Source organism: Beta vulgaris, chromosome 1 (genome assembly GCF_026745355.1).
Source record: "Beta vulgaris subsp. vulgaris cultivar EL10 chromosome 1, EL10.2, whole genome shotgun sequence".
NCBI lineage: Eukaryota > Viridiplantae > Streptophyta > Magnoliopsida > Caryophyllales > Amaranthaceae > Beta > Beta vulgaris.
Window position 1 is genome coordinate 42,388,735 of NC_079202.1, and position 15,913 is coordinate 42,404,647.

The 15,913-nt window shown below is 36.7% G+C and overlaps 1 protein-coding gene across 17 annotated transcripts; it reads right to left on the bottom strand.

Annotated features, from left to right (window-relative positions):
- Window positions 1-4,243: 4,243 nt before the first annotated feature.
- Window positions 4,244-7,956, bottom strand: LOC104894581 (hypothetical protein). 17 transcript variants are annotated; one of them, XM_048643172.1, is made up of 5 exons: window positions 7,388-7,900; window positions 6,565-6,699; window positions 6,263-6,390; window positions 5,915-6,051; window positions 4,244-4,629 (listed from the first exon to the last, which is right to left on the bottom strand). In XM_048643172.1, exons 1-4 carry the CDS (start codon window positions 7,541-7,543, stop codon window positions 5,949-5,951), a joined length of 522 nt encoding a protein of 173 aa, XP_048499129.1. In that variant the 5' UTR covers window positions 7,544-7,900; the 3' UTR covers window positions 4,244-4,629; window positions 5,915-5,948. The 17 variants fall into 17 exon arrangements, 8 of the variants coding, with proteins under 8 accessions (XP_048499129.1, XP_048499146.1, XP_048499143.1 ...); XR_008968636.1 differs by having other exon boundaries at window positions 4,244-6,051; window positions 6,565-6,921; window positions 7,374-7,902; XR_007273498.2 differs by having other exon boundaries at window positions 4,244-6,051; window positions 7,393-7,900.
- Between the last annotated feature and the right edge of the window lie 7,957 nt (window positions 7,957-15,913).

Consider the following 15,913-nt stretch of genomic DNA (forward strand, 5'->3'; position numbering starts at 1 on the left):
GATTGCACAACCAGCCAGTCGCTGATATTCACTATGTGGTCAGCGTTTCAGACATTGTGCCCGTTTCGAAGTTTCCTCTTCCGCTGCCGAATGCAGAGTTGGTGTACAGCATATTGACTGATGCCTTGGCAGTTATATTCTATGGCCGCGTGCATTGGTGCGGTTATCAGATCAGGTACAATGATTAACATAAGTTATATACATAGTTTTCTTTTATAGTTCCTATATATGATTGTCAGTAATATCTTTTAATTTAACTAATTACTAGGGTTCGGGGAAGGCCGACAGGAAGGGAAAGAAGGTAGCTTCACCTCAGGAGGCCGACGTGCCCAAGTGGAGAAAGTAAATTTTCTACGGCAAAGTCTCCACTCATTACGGAATGAGGTGGTGCAAGGCCTTACTCAACCGTGCTTTTGGCTACATGAGTGTGCTAGCGATGTAGATGATGAAGCAATGATTGAGATTAAGTTGTCGCACCACCAATTCCACTACTTTGAGGAACATCGACCTTCATTTCTAAGGTTGATATTAAAGAATTCTTACTTGAGGAAGAGTTGAATGTTTCCATGATACAAACATTCATGAGGTAATACTTTATTAGTATATAAATTAATAAATATACATATATGCCTAATTAAGTAGTATTCAATCCAACTAATAACTTCCATAATAAGTTTTATTTTATCAATATGATTCTCAGGCTATTATACAATGATTTGAGGCATCTAGTAGCCAATGTTTGGTTGGTTATGTCCAAGCTTGTACGAGATCAGTTGCGTACAAAACAAAAGGAGGTGAAAGATATCTCAAGGATTCTTTAAGCATGTTCTCGTCTTGGATATAAGATCATTTTCTTTCCTTACATTGAATCGTATGCTTCTTAAATCACTTTTCTTTAATTAAATTGACCTATTAGTTGTTCTACGATATAATAATTTTTATTGTTGTAGGAACCATTGGACACTGATTGCAATATGTTTGTCACGTAACGAAGTCTACCACTTTGATTCTTTGCGTAAAGAACAATACGGTCCTTACTAGTCAATCATTGTTAATAGTAGCCTAATCGAAACTCATATATACACACTTATTAACTTAAATGTACATCTAATCTTATAATAATGTATTGATTAGTGTGATGAAGGGGTTATTGCATCTGGACTTCGACAACCAAAACCTCCTGTTTGGCATTTAGTCGAGGTAACATGAGTAATTTTTTGCATCCTTTTATAGAAACACATAATACATATCTAACATGTCATTTATTGCATCTTTGGTGAATTTTAGTGTCCGGTACAAGTAGGTAGACGTGCGTGTGGGTATTACGTCATGAGGTTCATGCTCGATATCGTCAACCATTGCAAATATGTTGGTGATCTTCGAAAGGTATGTAACTTTTAGGTTTCCAATTGTTGTTTGTTGCATTTCCGGCCTATTTTGGCCTTTTCGCTCCCAAAAATAGTTATGAAGTGATTTAACCCCAAATTCTCTTTGAACATGATTATATGAGGCATAATATAACTAGTATGTAGATTTTTAGGCTTGCATATGTTATTGTTTGTTGCATTTCGGGAACGAAAAGGCCATTTCCGGCCTATTTTGGCCTTTTCGCTCCCAAAATGTACTTATCAAGTCATTTAACCCCAAATTTTCTTTGAACATGATTATATGAGATATATTATAACTAGTGTGTAGACTTTTAGGCTTGCATTTGATCTTGATTGAATTTCGGGAAGGTATATGTCATTTTTAGAAGTATTAACTACGGTAAAATGATTGAACTCTTATATATGTGTTTATTCCTTGGTTGTTTTGCAAGGTTTATGCGAATTCCACACCACGTTTGAGGAACTTATTCACCAAAAAAAAATTGATGAAGTTCGGGATAAGTTGGCGTCCCACATTATCGATGATTGCATAGGATGAGATTTAGCTCGAATGTACTAGTTTCTATCAATCCTATGTACACTTTTTACATTATTAAATATATTTAAAGTTAATTATTACCTTTCTCCACTTGTCATATATTATCGTATTGCAATTTGCAAATTTTTTTTTTGTCCAAGGGAGGTTTTGGGTGGGGTGAGGTGGTGGGGGGGGGGGGGGGGGGGGGGTGGTGGGGGCTGCTGGGGTGTGGCATGGGTGTAGCTGGGGGTTGTGGGAGTGGGTGCAGTGGGGCATTGGGGTGGGTGCTGGGAAGGGGGCCAGTGGGGTGGGGGCTGGGAGGGGGCAGTGGGGTGGGGGCTGGGAGTGGGTAGTGGGGTGAGTGTGGGCAGTGGGGGTGGGCTGGGAGGGTGTTAGGGTGGGCAGTGGAGGGTGTGAGGGTGGGAGGGGTGGGCAGTGGGGGTGTGAGGGTGGGCAGGGGTGGGTGTGAGGGTGGGTGGGGTGGGCAGGGGTGGGTGTGAGGGTGGGCAGTGGAGGGTGGGCTGCTGTGTGCAGGAGCAGGAGCAGGCAAAAAAAAAATTCAGTGAAGAGCGCAACGCTTCTTCTTAGAAGGGATGCGCTAGTTGGAACTAGCGCAACCCTTCTTGCTTAGAAGGGCTGCGCTTGTTCCAACTAGCGCAGCCCTTCATAGTCGCATGGCTCCTGGAGCCAGTAGCCCTTCAAGCTTAGAAGGGTTGCGCTTGTTGAAAAAGCGCAGCCCTTCAAGCTTAGAAGGGTTGCGCTAGTTAAGAAGGCGCAGCCCTTTAAGCTTAGAAGGGCTGCGCTTTACTAGTGCAGCCCTACTTGAAAAGTGACGGGAGGCTGTCAGAAAGCGCAGCCCTACAGGCCATTTTTAGCGCAGCCCTTCTACATTTTTCCACTAGTGTCACTCGTTCCTTTACAATGGAACTAGAAACAAAAAGTTTTGCTTTAGTCTTCTTGCTCCAATGCTGCTCCAGTACCAAATATAGAAACATCTTCACTTAGTCTTCAAAATCCAAACTTGATTTCTTCCTTGACTTAGTATTGTCTTTGTTCCTTTCATTGATACCTTGAAATACACTCACTTAAACAACTTGTTATATTATTCCAATACTTAATTTGCATCTTTGTTTCTTTGTCAACATCAAAACTAGGATTCAACACGTATAATTTAACTTCGTTAAAGTTCAATTAAAACAATTGACTAGACTAAGCTAGAAGGATTGAGATTAGACTCGCCCAAACTAGATCTTATTATATGTGATTGTGAAGTGTATAGGCGAACATAACTAACTTAGATATAAATGACAAAGTTACGAGGATACCATAACTAAGTTTTTCGTTCCTTTATATTTATTTACTAAGGGCAGGCAAAAAAGGTATTATATACCCCCATCATGTCCCTCCTTCGCCTTATACCATCCTTTCTCATGTACTATTGTGATTGATAAGGAGGTGTCTAATCCCTATCTTGAGTAGGAGTGTGCATCGATCTAGTACCGGACCGAATCGGTTGGACTGTGAAATGGAATCTGAATTTTTTTGGACCGGACCAGTACGGTTACGATCTGATCCAGTTTTGAACCAATTGGACCAGAATTTTTATTTTTATTTAAAAAGAATCTTTTTTGCTTAGTTTTAAACATATTTATAAATTCGATAGATTAAATCTAATAATTCTAAAATAAATTATCTTAAAGCCAATAAAAGTGAGGTTTTAACTTTCTAAATTTTAAAAAAATTTAACCCTTTAACCTATTTTTACCAAAAAAAAAACAAAAATTCTTATCCACTAGTCCGAACCGGAAAATTTCGAATTTGGACCGGACCGAACCTGAAATCCGAAATCCCAAATTTTCACGGACCGGAAACCGGATAGAAATTCCTATCCGATTTGGGTCCGAATTTCAGTCCCGGTCTAAAACCGTACACCCCTAATCTTGAGTATGTTCATCCCTCCACTAGTGGAAAAAACATCAAGTGCTCCGGTTAAAAATCGTACAAGTGCTCCGTATTTGACCCGTAGCAGACGCCATACGAGCACTTGAGCATTTATCAAGTGCTCCGGTTGAAAACCGGAGCACTTAGATTCACAAGTGCTCCGGTTGTATTAATAACCGGAGCACTTGTGATTATTATATGCTCAAAATAATTCAAGTGCTCCGGTTGTTAAGAAAAAACCGGAGCACTTGTGAATCAAGTGCTCCGGTTTTTTCTTAACAACCGGAGCACTTGAATTATTTTCTTTTTTTTAAAAAAAACCACTGCTACTGCCAGCATACAAGCTAGCAGCAGCTAGTAGCATAATATAGTAATAATATCACTAACATTTTACAAATGCAATCCAAAAGCAGCATCTGCCTGCACATTTTACAAATGAATGCAAGCGTTCCATGCATTTCATGTTGCAGCTTTTCCAGCTCATTCCTTAAAACTTATATTTGCACAGTTTCAGCCCTTTATTTCATCACTAACATTATAGTATAACAGAAGTACATACAAAATCTGTCTTTAAAAAAGCACCTAAACTCTTTCCATGGGATTAACATCCACAATCAGCCTCTTAGTTTCACACTTTGATAGCACGATGACTTTCAACTTCTTTGCACTCGTGTTCGAGATTGTGTTCGTTATGCCAGAAGGCGTAGGCACTGAGGATGGCTTAATCAAAATATCGATCTCAGATCCGTCTGTGAGCTCATATTCGCGTAAATATCTATTATCCTGCAACTCAATAATCCTCTCCACGTACAATGTTAATAGACGTTTAGGAAAACCAGTAAATCAACTATCCACATTTAGTACAGATTACAGAAACTTCTTTGTCAATTGTGAAAGGTATTAATTACTAATTAGCACCATAAATAACATAAAACATCTTTCAGATATTACAACTCTTGAAAATACAAAGAATAGGAGGCAAAAAAAGTAACATCAACATACTAATTTGTTTTAGGGAGATGAGATCATAAGGGATTTTGATTCCATCATAAATTTATAAACCTTTATTAATCCTCCATGTAAAGATTAGCCATTTAAGATACTTTCCATTTTCTTTCATTAATTAGTTCAGATTATGACTCATAAAAGATCCACTATTTTTCTGATCATGCATTTTCAACCATTGGTTTAGGAAATGAACCGAATCTCAAAGGATAGCAAATCAAATTAATATATCTGTAATTGTTACTAGAACTTTTTTTTCCAACCCCATGTATAACATAATTTTGCTACGTCAAGTTCAGAAAAATAACCTCATTATATAATTCCAAATTTCCCATGATTATACTACAAAATTAAGGATTACAAAAATACATTAAAAAACCCATATAAACAACAAGAAAATGGGAAAAGAAAAGGGAAAAGTTTATGATAATTAGACCTTCAATTTGGTAGTGATTCTCCTTCAACTGCGCAATAGAATCACACAAATCAACCTCAATAGAAAGTCTTTGGTGATGTTGAGAATTAGAAATGGGTAATTTAAGAAAAAATATGATTTTCTTGGAAAAAGAATGAAAATCTTCATTCATTATTTTGAGTTTTTCAGGTGATTTTAGCTTTTCAAGGTGGTTTGCAACAACAAAGTGCATATTAGAATTGACTTCCATCATCGGAAAATTCAAACGTTTGGTTCCATATATGATCCAGAGTCCTGTATACAACCTTCATGGATATGCCAAAGTAAAATTTAAGCACTATATTTAATATTCGGAAAATGAGAAAAGTGAGCACTTGCAAACCAAAGTAGGAAATATAACAGGGTCATCTTTAAAAAGCATGACACTCTAAACTTGGCCAAACAACAACAAATGTGGCAAAGACAGGTTTTAGGAGGTCAAAACATGTCACCAGCCTTGCCCACTGACAAGCAAGCCAGCAACTCATATTGCTACATACAGTTAACGCAACAACTTCCTAAGCAGTTTCAGATTTCCAGTGACTTATTACTACATTTACATTAAGGCTACCATTTCAGGTATAAGAAAACCATGTTTCAGCATAATACCTTTGTTCTCCTCGTCTCATTTCCATACTGGACTTTAACATATGGTCACTTGTTCCCCTGAAGTCAGCACCGACAAGATCCTTGGCCTCGACGAGAACAAGCTCAATCCATCCATTACCTGGCCCACCATTGGAAACCTAGCCAAAAAAAACTCAGTAACTATATAAGATGGAAGTAGACTTCTTCAATTAACACCTTGCATAACATTAGACACTTCCAGGAATAATTATTATGAAAATTATAATGTCCATAGATCTGTCAATACATTGAGGTTGGTTTATAGTTTGTCGAGTTATTGAAAAACCATTTATACAATAAAAATGCAAAATGGGCAGAAGAAACACCAACCAATTCTTTAAATCTTCTGTCAAAAAATGCATAATATTGCAGGTGGACATTCCTATAACCTTCATGAAATGCATTAATCCATAACTCAAGCAATAATGAACCTTCAACTCCACTTCAAATGGACATTCCTATAACATGAATTACATTCAGTATATGGCAGAACTCTTGCTATGTAGATTGAATAAGAAATTGATGTTAACTAAATACTTTTATAACAAAATCTAAGATTTTTAGCCATTGACAAGCTTATGCATGAAAATAAAGAATTGATAAAATGTGCAAAAGCAAAATATATCTTGTACCTCCCCCGAATCCAATTCCTCAAATGGAATACTCATTTTGATTTCTTTTCCGCAACACTCAACACGTTTGACTATGACTCCTAAATCAGGACCTAGCGCCCAAAATATAGTGGAATCGTCATCGCAATATCTAATCTGAATTCAAGAGTGAAGCTATAAGATTAAGCACAAATAATGAAAGCTTCAAGTGTTCTATTTTCTTAGTAGGCATCTGTCTTCTCGGTAGTAAATCCATTGCAACTGGAATGAACATGGGCTCTTTGACAGGCTGGCCAGAAGTTGGTGGCACCTCTTGGCTAAAAATTTGTCCCACCCAAGGATATCTCTTACATCACACTTGACCAAAAGAAACTAAAACTGAAGAATAACCCAGGTAAATGATATTTCAGAGAGAAATTAACATCAGACAGGACAAGAGCTAACATAGAAGTAATAGGTGAAACCAAGCCATACGATAAAAAAAAAAAAAACAGAATTTCAAACGAATACATTATTAAAACCAAGTCATTACTGAAACCTAGATGAAAACCTTGACGTTGAGAATGCTCAAAAATCTGTGGACTAACATTATAATTTTAAACAGAAAATAGGGCTTAAATTGCAAATTCCCAGAAAATATGAAAACATACCAACGAAATATGCAATTAAAGAAATTTAACTAGAAAAAGAGATGCAATCTAAGGAAAAAGGAGGATGAACAGATTGCTGCAACAATTCACCTATTAATTCTAACCTTAATTAGGTTCACTAAACATAAACATTCAGACATAAGATTTGATATCAAATATAATCCGAAACTCGAAACATACATTGAAGTACTTACTGTACCATTGCATATGAAAACGGTAAGAATTCTGGAACCTAGCACGAGCACCACGTCAACAAATTTCTGGTAGTAAGCGACCAATGCTTTGGCGATGCTTTGTCGGATAGCGTAGATCTGAGAAGTGTGACCTCCTCCTTTCACACGAATACGCATGTCGGCACCGTTGAATTTAGATCGACCAAGTAAAAGGATGGGCTCGAACACTTTGTAGCGAAGGATCTCCGGTTGAACTAGCTCGATTGGGGTTCAATTGATCATGATTAGACCGCGACTGATCTTGCAGTAGGTTACTGCGATTGCGGTTTTTTTGCGACCGAAGCATTGCACTGAGTGGACTGGAGATGGTGGTGTCGCTGCCATGGTTATGGTTACTATTGTTTGTGCGTTGAGGCGCAAGATGACTGATGAGAGGGGATAAATTAGGGTTTTTTTTGTATGGCAACAGTTTCGGACTGGCTTAAGTGAAAGGGGTTTGGGCTTTTAGATATTATGGCTTTTAGATATTATGAACAGTGAGGAGAGAGTAAAAGGAAAATAATTATTTAGAGGAAAACTTGTGCAAGTGCTTGGGTTGATTAACCGGAGCACTTATTAACAAGTGCTCCGGTTGACTATTTAAACGGAGCACTTGACATCAAGTGCTCCGGTGGGCTATTCAACCGGAGCACTTGTAAATTTTTTATATTAAAATTTTCACAAGTGCTTGGGTTGATTATTCAACCGAAGCACTTGACAAGTAGCACAAGGAGTTTTTTCCACTAATGCTCTCATAAGCCCCGTCCTTTAGACAAACTGACAAACATAAGTAAGGCATTCCCCACCCCTACCTCCTTTTTACTATAATTACCTCCTCAACCCCTAATCACACACCATTATAGTAATTGACATCGTAATTAACTATTTGGGAGAACTATGTTTCTTTGTGTTTGAGTTTGGGAAAACAATTAAACACTTGCCATTACGATATTTTGGGGTAGCTTGCGCGCAGTACAACTAGTATCCAAATAAGTGACACACTCCTCTCATAAAGCTCTAAAATAAAAGGGAGAAGTGTGTCACTTACTTAGTTACATAGGTTAGTAACTATTATCTTTGACAAATATTTTTAAAGACACTTATTTTTTTTAAGTCGACACAAGAAAGATATAAAATTTCACAAATTCTTCGGTATAACTGTTACACCATAACTTATAGTGCAACAATGGGCTGCCCAAAAACTAACGTTTCTTTTGTAAAAAAAAAAAAACTCAAATGACAAAATCACATCAAAATTTAAGGATCCTATTTCAATAGAAACTTGATGAGTCGATCTGCCTACACGTCTTGCTTTTACTGCGATATCGGGAGTTCCTCCATGTATTACTTTACTTATGTCATTATTAATATAGTTCATATTGTTACAATAGTTGTGACTGTCAGTTTGGAGTACACCAACTTTGACAATGCCCAGCAGCATTCAATGCAATGCTACGTTTTTCTACCGCCCTACTCTACTCTATGTAAACAGTGGTATAATTTACCACTATAAATATGTAAGCGTAAGATTGAGAATTTACACATACGTATCAGATCAAAATACTTCAATATACAAAACTCTCTCTACTTGTATTATCTTATTTCAATATTTCTCACAACACGTTATCAGCACGAGTGTTCTATCGAATTTTTTTTTAAGGTATCTTTAAAATCTTTACATCCATTTTTTTTAAGTTTAAATTTTTTTCTCCAAGCCCAACCCTTTACTATCCGAACATGGATCAACAAAGTAACGGGATTAACATTGTTCTACACAATGTCTCTGTCTCGGGTGTTTATATTTGGATAGAGCGAAACAATGTGCCATTCACTACCAACCCAGCGAGGGGAACTGTAATACAGCCCCGACCCAGTAACCATAACGACAATACAAATACCCGTACTAGAGAAAACCCACAAACCCCTGTTCCCAACACCAATAATAACCCTCCTATACAACCAGCTGAAAATGAACCTCCGCCCAGTAATAAAAGAGATAGAGATGAACAGGAAGAAACTAGTAGTAAACGTCACCATGCTGCTAACGCTGAAAACAAATAATTTCAACGCCACCTTCATGGAGGGCAAGGACATTTTATTTACGTTATTTTGATTTTATTTGCTCTTGAATCGCCTATATGGACAGGTTAATATTTTTTTTTAAAAAAAATTGCCACCTATATGGACGGCCTAGCGAAGTGATAAAATTATTATCTCTTATATGTGCAATAATGTTGTATGTATGCAGGGAACAAGCATTCAGAACATTATTATATATTATTGTCTCTAATCTTCTATTTTTTTTGCATTTATAGTTACATATATTATATTACCAATTTACTAGCATGCTCTAATATATATTTGTCAATATTAGAATTTTATTGCGTTGTATATTTTTTAACTGTATATGAACTGCACAGTTAGGGATAACCCTCTATAAAAGCGGATTACCATCCCATTTTCACCACACATTCCTTATCTTCTAAACCCACAAATTTTTTTTCCTTCTTCCTCAACCTTCCGGCCACCATGTTTAACGCCGACGACAACCGTCCTCCACCCTCATCTTCCTCTTTTGAAGAGGATTTTAGGAAAATAAAACTCTACTTATTTCTTATAGCCGGTTTCTTTTTCCTCCTCATGGCATTAATGATATATCTCCTAATACATAAATAGAAAAAAAAAAAATTTTCCCCCGGAAGAATGGCGAAAAATGCACATGAATATCAATTTTTTTGTCTTTCAGTGCATTTTAGGAAGTTTTTTTTGTTTATTCACTTGTTGTATTTTGTTTCTATTTTTGGTATTTTTTGTCTTTTTTTCTTGCTTCATTATTGTTGTACGCTATTTCTGTTTTTTTTTTTTGTTATTTATCTATAATAATAATGATATAAATCAGGGGAGATAATATATATAGTGATTTATCATCATTACTAATTTCAAATATTTACCTATTTGTAGTCAAAAGAATGGGAGATCTAGTGAAAAGACAATTTAACATACTAGATCTATCTGGGCAAAAGTTTTTAGAATGGACGGTGGACGCCCAAATGAATTTAAAGGCCCAAGGACTGGAACATACAATTAAAGATGTGACAACCCAACAAGGGGATGCAACTACAACAGCCGCATCAGTTAAAATTGCGACTGTACAAGAAAAGGCAAAAGCCTTAGTCCTCCTAAGACATCATTTACATGAAAGTTTAAAAAGTGAATATCTACTTGTGGATGATCCAAAAGAACTATGGGATAGCCTAAATGAAAGATATGGGCATCACAAAAATGTGCTTCTCCCAAAGGCACATTATGACTGGACCAATCTGAGGTTCCAGGATTTTAAAACGGTCAGTGATTACAATTCAACATTGTTTAGAATTGTATCATTGTTAAGATATTGTGATCATCCCATCACAGAAGAGCAAATGATAAACAAAACGCTCTCCACTTTCCACGCCTCTAATATCATATGGCAGAGAACAATACAGGTTCAGAGCTTTCAAAAAGTATCTGAGCTAATCTCAGTACTACTTGTGGCTGAACAAAATAATGATCTTTTGCTGAAAAATCATAATCTTAGACCTACGGGGTCTTCAGCCACTCATGAGATAAATGCAATAGAAAGCTCTAATCCACCAGAAGCAAATGCTATACATAGTGGTGGACGCGGTAATTACAACGGTCGTGGGAGAGGACGTGGTAATTACCGTGGCCGAGGGCGTGGACGTGGAAGAGGCCGATTTTCCCCAAGAAATAATAATTTTAAACATTCTGATAAAAATTGGGGACAATCATCTGGAAATCAGAGGCAGACGTCCTATAAAGGAAATGATACTTGCCATAGATGTGGCATGACTGGGCACTGGGGCCGCACATGTCGTACTGCCAAACATTTGGTAGATCTATATCAAGCTTCAATAAAAAAACAAAGGAAAAAATGCTGAAGCAAACTTTGTTAATGAAGCCACTACATCCATGCCCAGCCTTGATGTTTCAGATTTTTTTATGGATGATGCTGAAGTTGAAAATAAGTTTGTTTAGATCACAATCGATTAATGTGCTTAGTTTATTTAAACTGCTTCAATATCCACTTTCATGTATTGTTCCTTATTATTAATAAAAATATATTTTTCTTATACTAATCATCGTATTTATTATTTATGAAGATATGAATTCATCAGAAGTTGGAACAAAGAATATTGTCTCCTGGACAGTGGGACAACACACACCATATTGAAAAATAAAGAGTATTTTTCAAAACTTACAATATTTAGAGCAAATGTTAGTTAATTGAAGGCTCTGGAAAAGCTTGCATTATATTTCCAAATGGGACAAAATTGATAATTAATGACGCATTATATTCGAGTAAATCTCGAAGGAACCTCATAAGTTTCAAAGATGTACGTCAGAATGGTTACCATTTGGAAACAATGACGGTGAACAAAGAGGAATTCATATGCCTAACGGCAGAGAAAACGGCAAGAAATACATCTATGAAAAATTGCCAGCAATTTCCTCGGGACTATATCGCATAGATATACGTCCGATTGAAATTAATATGATATCTAACCAGAAGTTAGATAATAGAAAATCATTTACTCTATGGCATGACCGATTAGGCCATCCTGGGACAGGAATGATGCATAGAATCATTGAAAACTCAAATGGACACTCTATAAAGAATGTCAAAATTCCTCGGTCAAATGAATTAACATGCTCTGCATGCTCACTTGGCAAATTGATAATCAGACCATCTATAAATAAGATTGCCACTGAATCTCCAATGTTTTTAGAAAGAATTCAAGGAGATATTTGTGGGCCTATTCATCCTGCATGTGGACCATTTCGTTATTTCATGGTATTAATTGATGCCTCTACTCGATGGTCACATGTGAGCCTTCTGTCAAGCAGAAATGTTGCATTTGCAAAACTTTTGGCTCAAATAATTCGATTAAGAACTCAATTCCCAGATCATACAATAAAGAAAATAAGATTAGACAATGCTGGGGAATTTACATCCCAAACATTTAATGACTATTGCATGTCTATTGGGATTATTGTTGAGCACCCTGTACCTCATGTACATACACAAAATGGTCTTGCTGAATCATTAATCAAAAGACTACAATTAATTGCAAGACCATTAATAATGAGGTCAAAATTGCCATCTACTACTTGGGTCATGCTATATTACATGCGGCAACATTGATAAGATTAAGGCCGACACCTATCACAAATTCTCACCATTACAATTAGTTCTGGTCGAGAACCGAATATCTCACATTTGAGAATTTTTGGGTGCGCTGTACATGTACCTATTGCTTCGCCCAACGTACTAAAATGGGTCCACAAAGAAGGATGGGAATATATGTTGGATTTGAATCTCCATCAATTATCAAATATTTAGAGCCAACAACTGGTGATCTATTTACGGCTCGATTTGCCGACTGTCATTTTAATGAGTCGGTATTCCCATCCTTAGGGGGAGAAAAAGTGGACCCACAAAATATAAAATCGGAAATTATATGGAACGCATCGCAAATGTCGTTTCTGGACCCGAGAACAAATTCATTGCAAAAGTCAAAAATTTCAGCAAACAATTGCCAGATGCATTCACAGATTCTAAGAAAGTGACAAAGTCACATGTACCTGCTGCGAATGCTCCGGAACGGATTGAAATTCCTAATGACAATAAGGCAATTGAAAATGAGTCAATAGCACGTCGAAAACGTGGCAGACCACCCGGTTCTAAAGATTTAAAACCGAGAAAAATGAAAAGGCAAGGGGAGACAACGAACGAAATTAATATAAATCTCCCAACAGAGCATGATGAAAACAAAAATGAAGAAAAACGTGTTCCAGAAGAAAAGGAACATGAAAGCATAGACAACAATGAAACTTCAATTAATTATGTTTCTACAAAGAGACAATGGAATCGAAAAGATGTTGTCTTGAATGAAATTTTTGCTTACTCGATAGCGTGTTGAAATGACATACGATGAAAATGATGTAGAGCCAAATACAGTTGATGAATCGCCGTAGAAAAGATTGGCCAAAATGGAAAGAGGCAATTCAAGCAGAATTGAGATCACTTGAAAAACGTGAAGTATTCGGTCAAATAACCCAAATACCAAAAGGTGTAAAACCAGTTGGGTACAAATGGGTATTCGTGAGAAAACGAAATGAGAAAAATGAGGTTACTAGATATAAGGCAAGATTAGTAGCCCAAGGCTTCGCAAATGCCAGGGATTGATTATGATGAGACATATTCTCCAGTAGTCGATGCAACTACACTAAGATTTCTGGTAAGTTTATCAGTTTCGAAAGGATTGCAAATGAGATTGATGGATGTAGTGACCGCATATTTGTATGGCTCACTTGACACAGATATTTATATGAAAGTTCCTGAAGGACTAAAACTACCAGAAAATTGCATGCCCAAAGAGATGTTTTCAATAAAATTGAGAAAACACTCTATGGGTTAAAACAATCTGGAAGAATGTGGTATAATCGTCTTAGTGAATACCTATTGAAAGAAGGATTCAAAAATAATCAAATCAGTCCCTGTGTTTTCATTAAGCGATCTAAATCAGGATTCGCATCATTGTTGTATATGTCGATGATTTGAACATTATCGGAACTCCTAGAGAACTTGAAGCGACTGCAAATACTTGATGAAAGAATTTGAGATGAAAGATCTCGGGAAGACAAAATTTTGCCTTGGCTTCAAATGGAACATCTAAGAAATGAGATTTTTGTCCATCAATCAAACTATACAGAAAAAATCTGAAACGTTTTTTCATGGACAAAGCCCACCCAATAAGTTCTCCAATGGTAGTGCGTTCCCTGAATGAGAAAGATGATCCATTCAGCCACGAGAAGAAAACGAAGAATTCTTGGTCCTGAAGTACCATATCTAAGTGCAATTGGTGCTTAATGTACTTGGCTAACAATACTCGACCTGACATAGCTTTTTCAGTAAATTTATTAGCTAGATACAACAATGCACCAACAAAGAGACATTGGAGTGGAGTCAGACACTTATTACGTTATCTTCGAGGAACACAAGATCTCGGATTATTCTATCAGTCGAGACCAAATGCGTCACTCATTGGATATGCAGATGTTGGCTAAGTCTCAATCCGGATATGTATTCACTTATGGAGGTACTGCAATATCTTGGAAATCTACGAAGCAGACTTTGACGACCACATCATCAAATCATGCAGAATTAATTGCTCTTTATGAAGCTGGAAGGGAATGTGTATGGCTAAGGTCAATGATCAAGAATATCCAAGAAGAATGGGGATGGAAACAATAACAACAAATCCAACTATCATCTACGAAGACAATACTGCATGCATCACCCAAGTAAGCGAAGGGTACATCAAAGGAGACAGAACTAAACATTTATACCAAAGCTCTTCTTCACTCATGACCTCCAAAAGGAAGGGACGGTCAACATCCAAAAAATTCAATCATGTGAGAATCTTGCAGATTTATTCACCAAATCCCTTCCGGCGAAGAAATTTGAAGAATTAGTCCGAAAAATTGGAATGCATCATCTTCGTGATATATGCTAGATTCAGGGGGAGTATTATATGCACTGCACTCTTTTTCCCTTCGATCAGGTTTTTATCCCACCGGGTTTTTCATGACAAGGTTTTTAATGAGGCAGTATATCAAAAGCATATAAAACATAGAACCAACACTGACATTCAAGGGGGAGTGTTACAATAGTTGTGACTGTCAGGTTGGAGTACACCAACTTTGACGATGCCCAGCAGCATTCAATGCAATGCTACGTTTTTCTACCGCCCTACTCTACTCTATGTAAACAGTGGTATAATTTACCACTATAAATATGTAAGCGTGAGATTGAGAATTTACACATACGCATCAGATCAAAATACTTCAATATACAAAACTCTCTCTATTTGTATTATCTTATTTCAATATTTCTCACAACACATATCATTTATTGGAGTATACATCATTTTATATGTGTGAAGTTTTGTTACACAATAAATTATAACCTATTCCATTTGTTTTACAGCAATATAAGAAAGTTACTTAAACATAGTACTCCATCCGGAGTTCACTCATGGTACACCCGGGTTTACCATGAGCATGGTACATCTCGGTGTACCATGAGCATGGTACATCCCGGTGTACCATGAGCATGGTACACCCCGAGGTATTTTTGTAATAAATTATAACTTCAGATGCTCATTTGACACCAAATTTGCTCATATGGGCATTTTGCTTATTTACTCATTTGCTCATTTTATAATAAAAGTGTTTGCTCATTTTTTTAAATGAATAGAAATGTTTGCTCATTTATTCATTTTGCACATTCGCTCATTTGGAGAAAATAGTACTCTTGGGTGTACCATGAGCATGGTACACCCAGGTGTACTATAAATATTCTCCTCCATCCGTCCCATAATATAGTGCTTACTTTTCATTTTACACGAGAATTAAGGAAAATGAAAGGAGTAAAGTGATTTC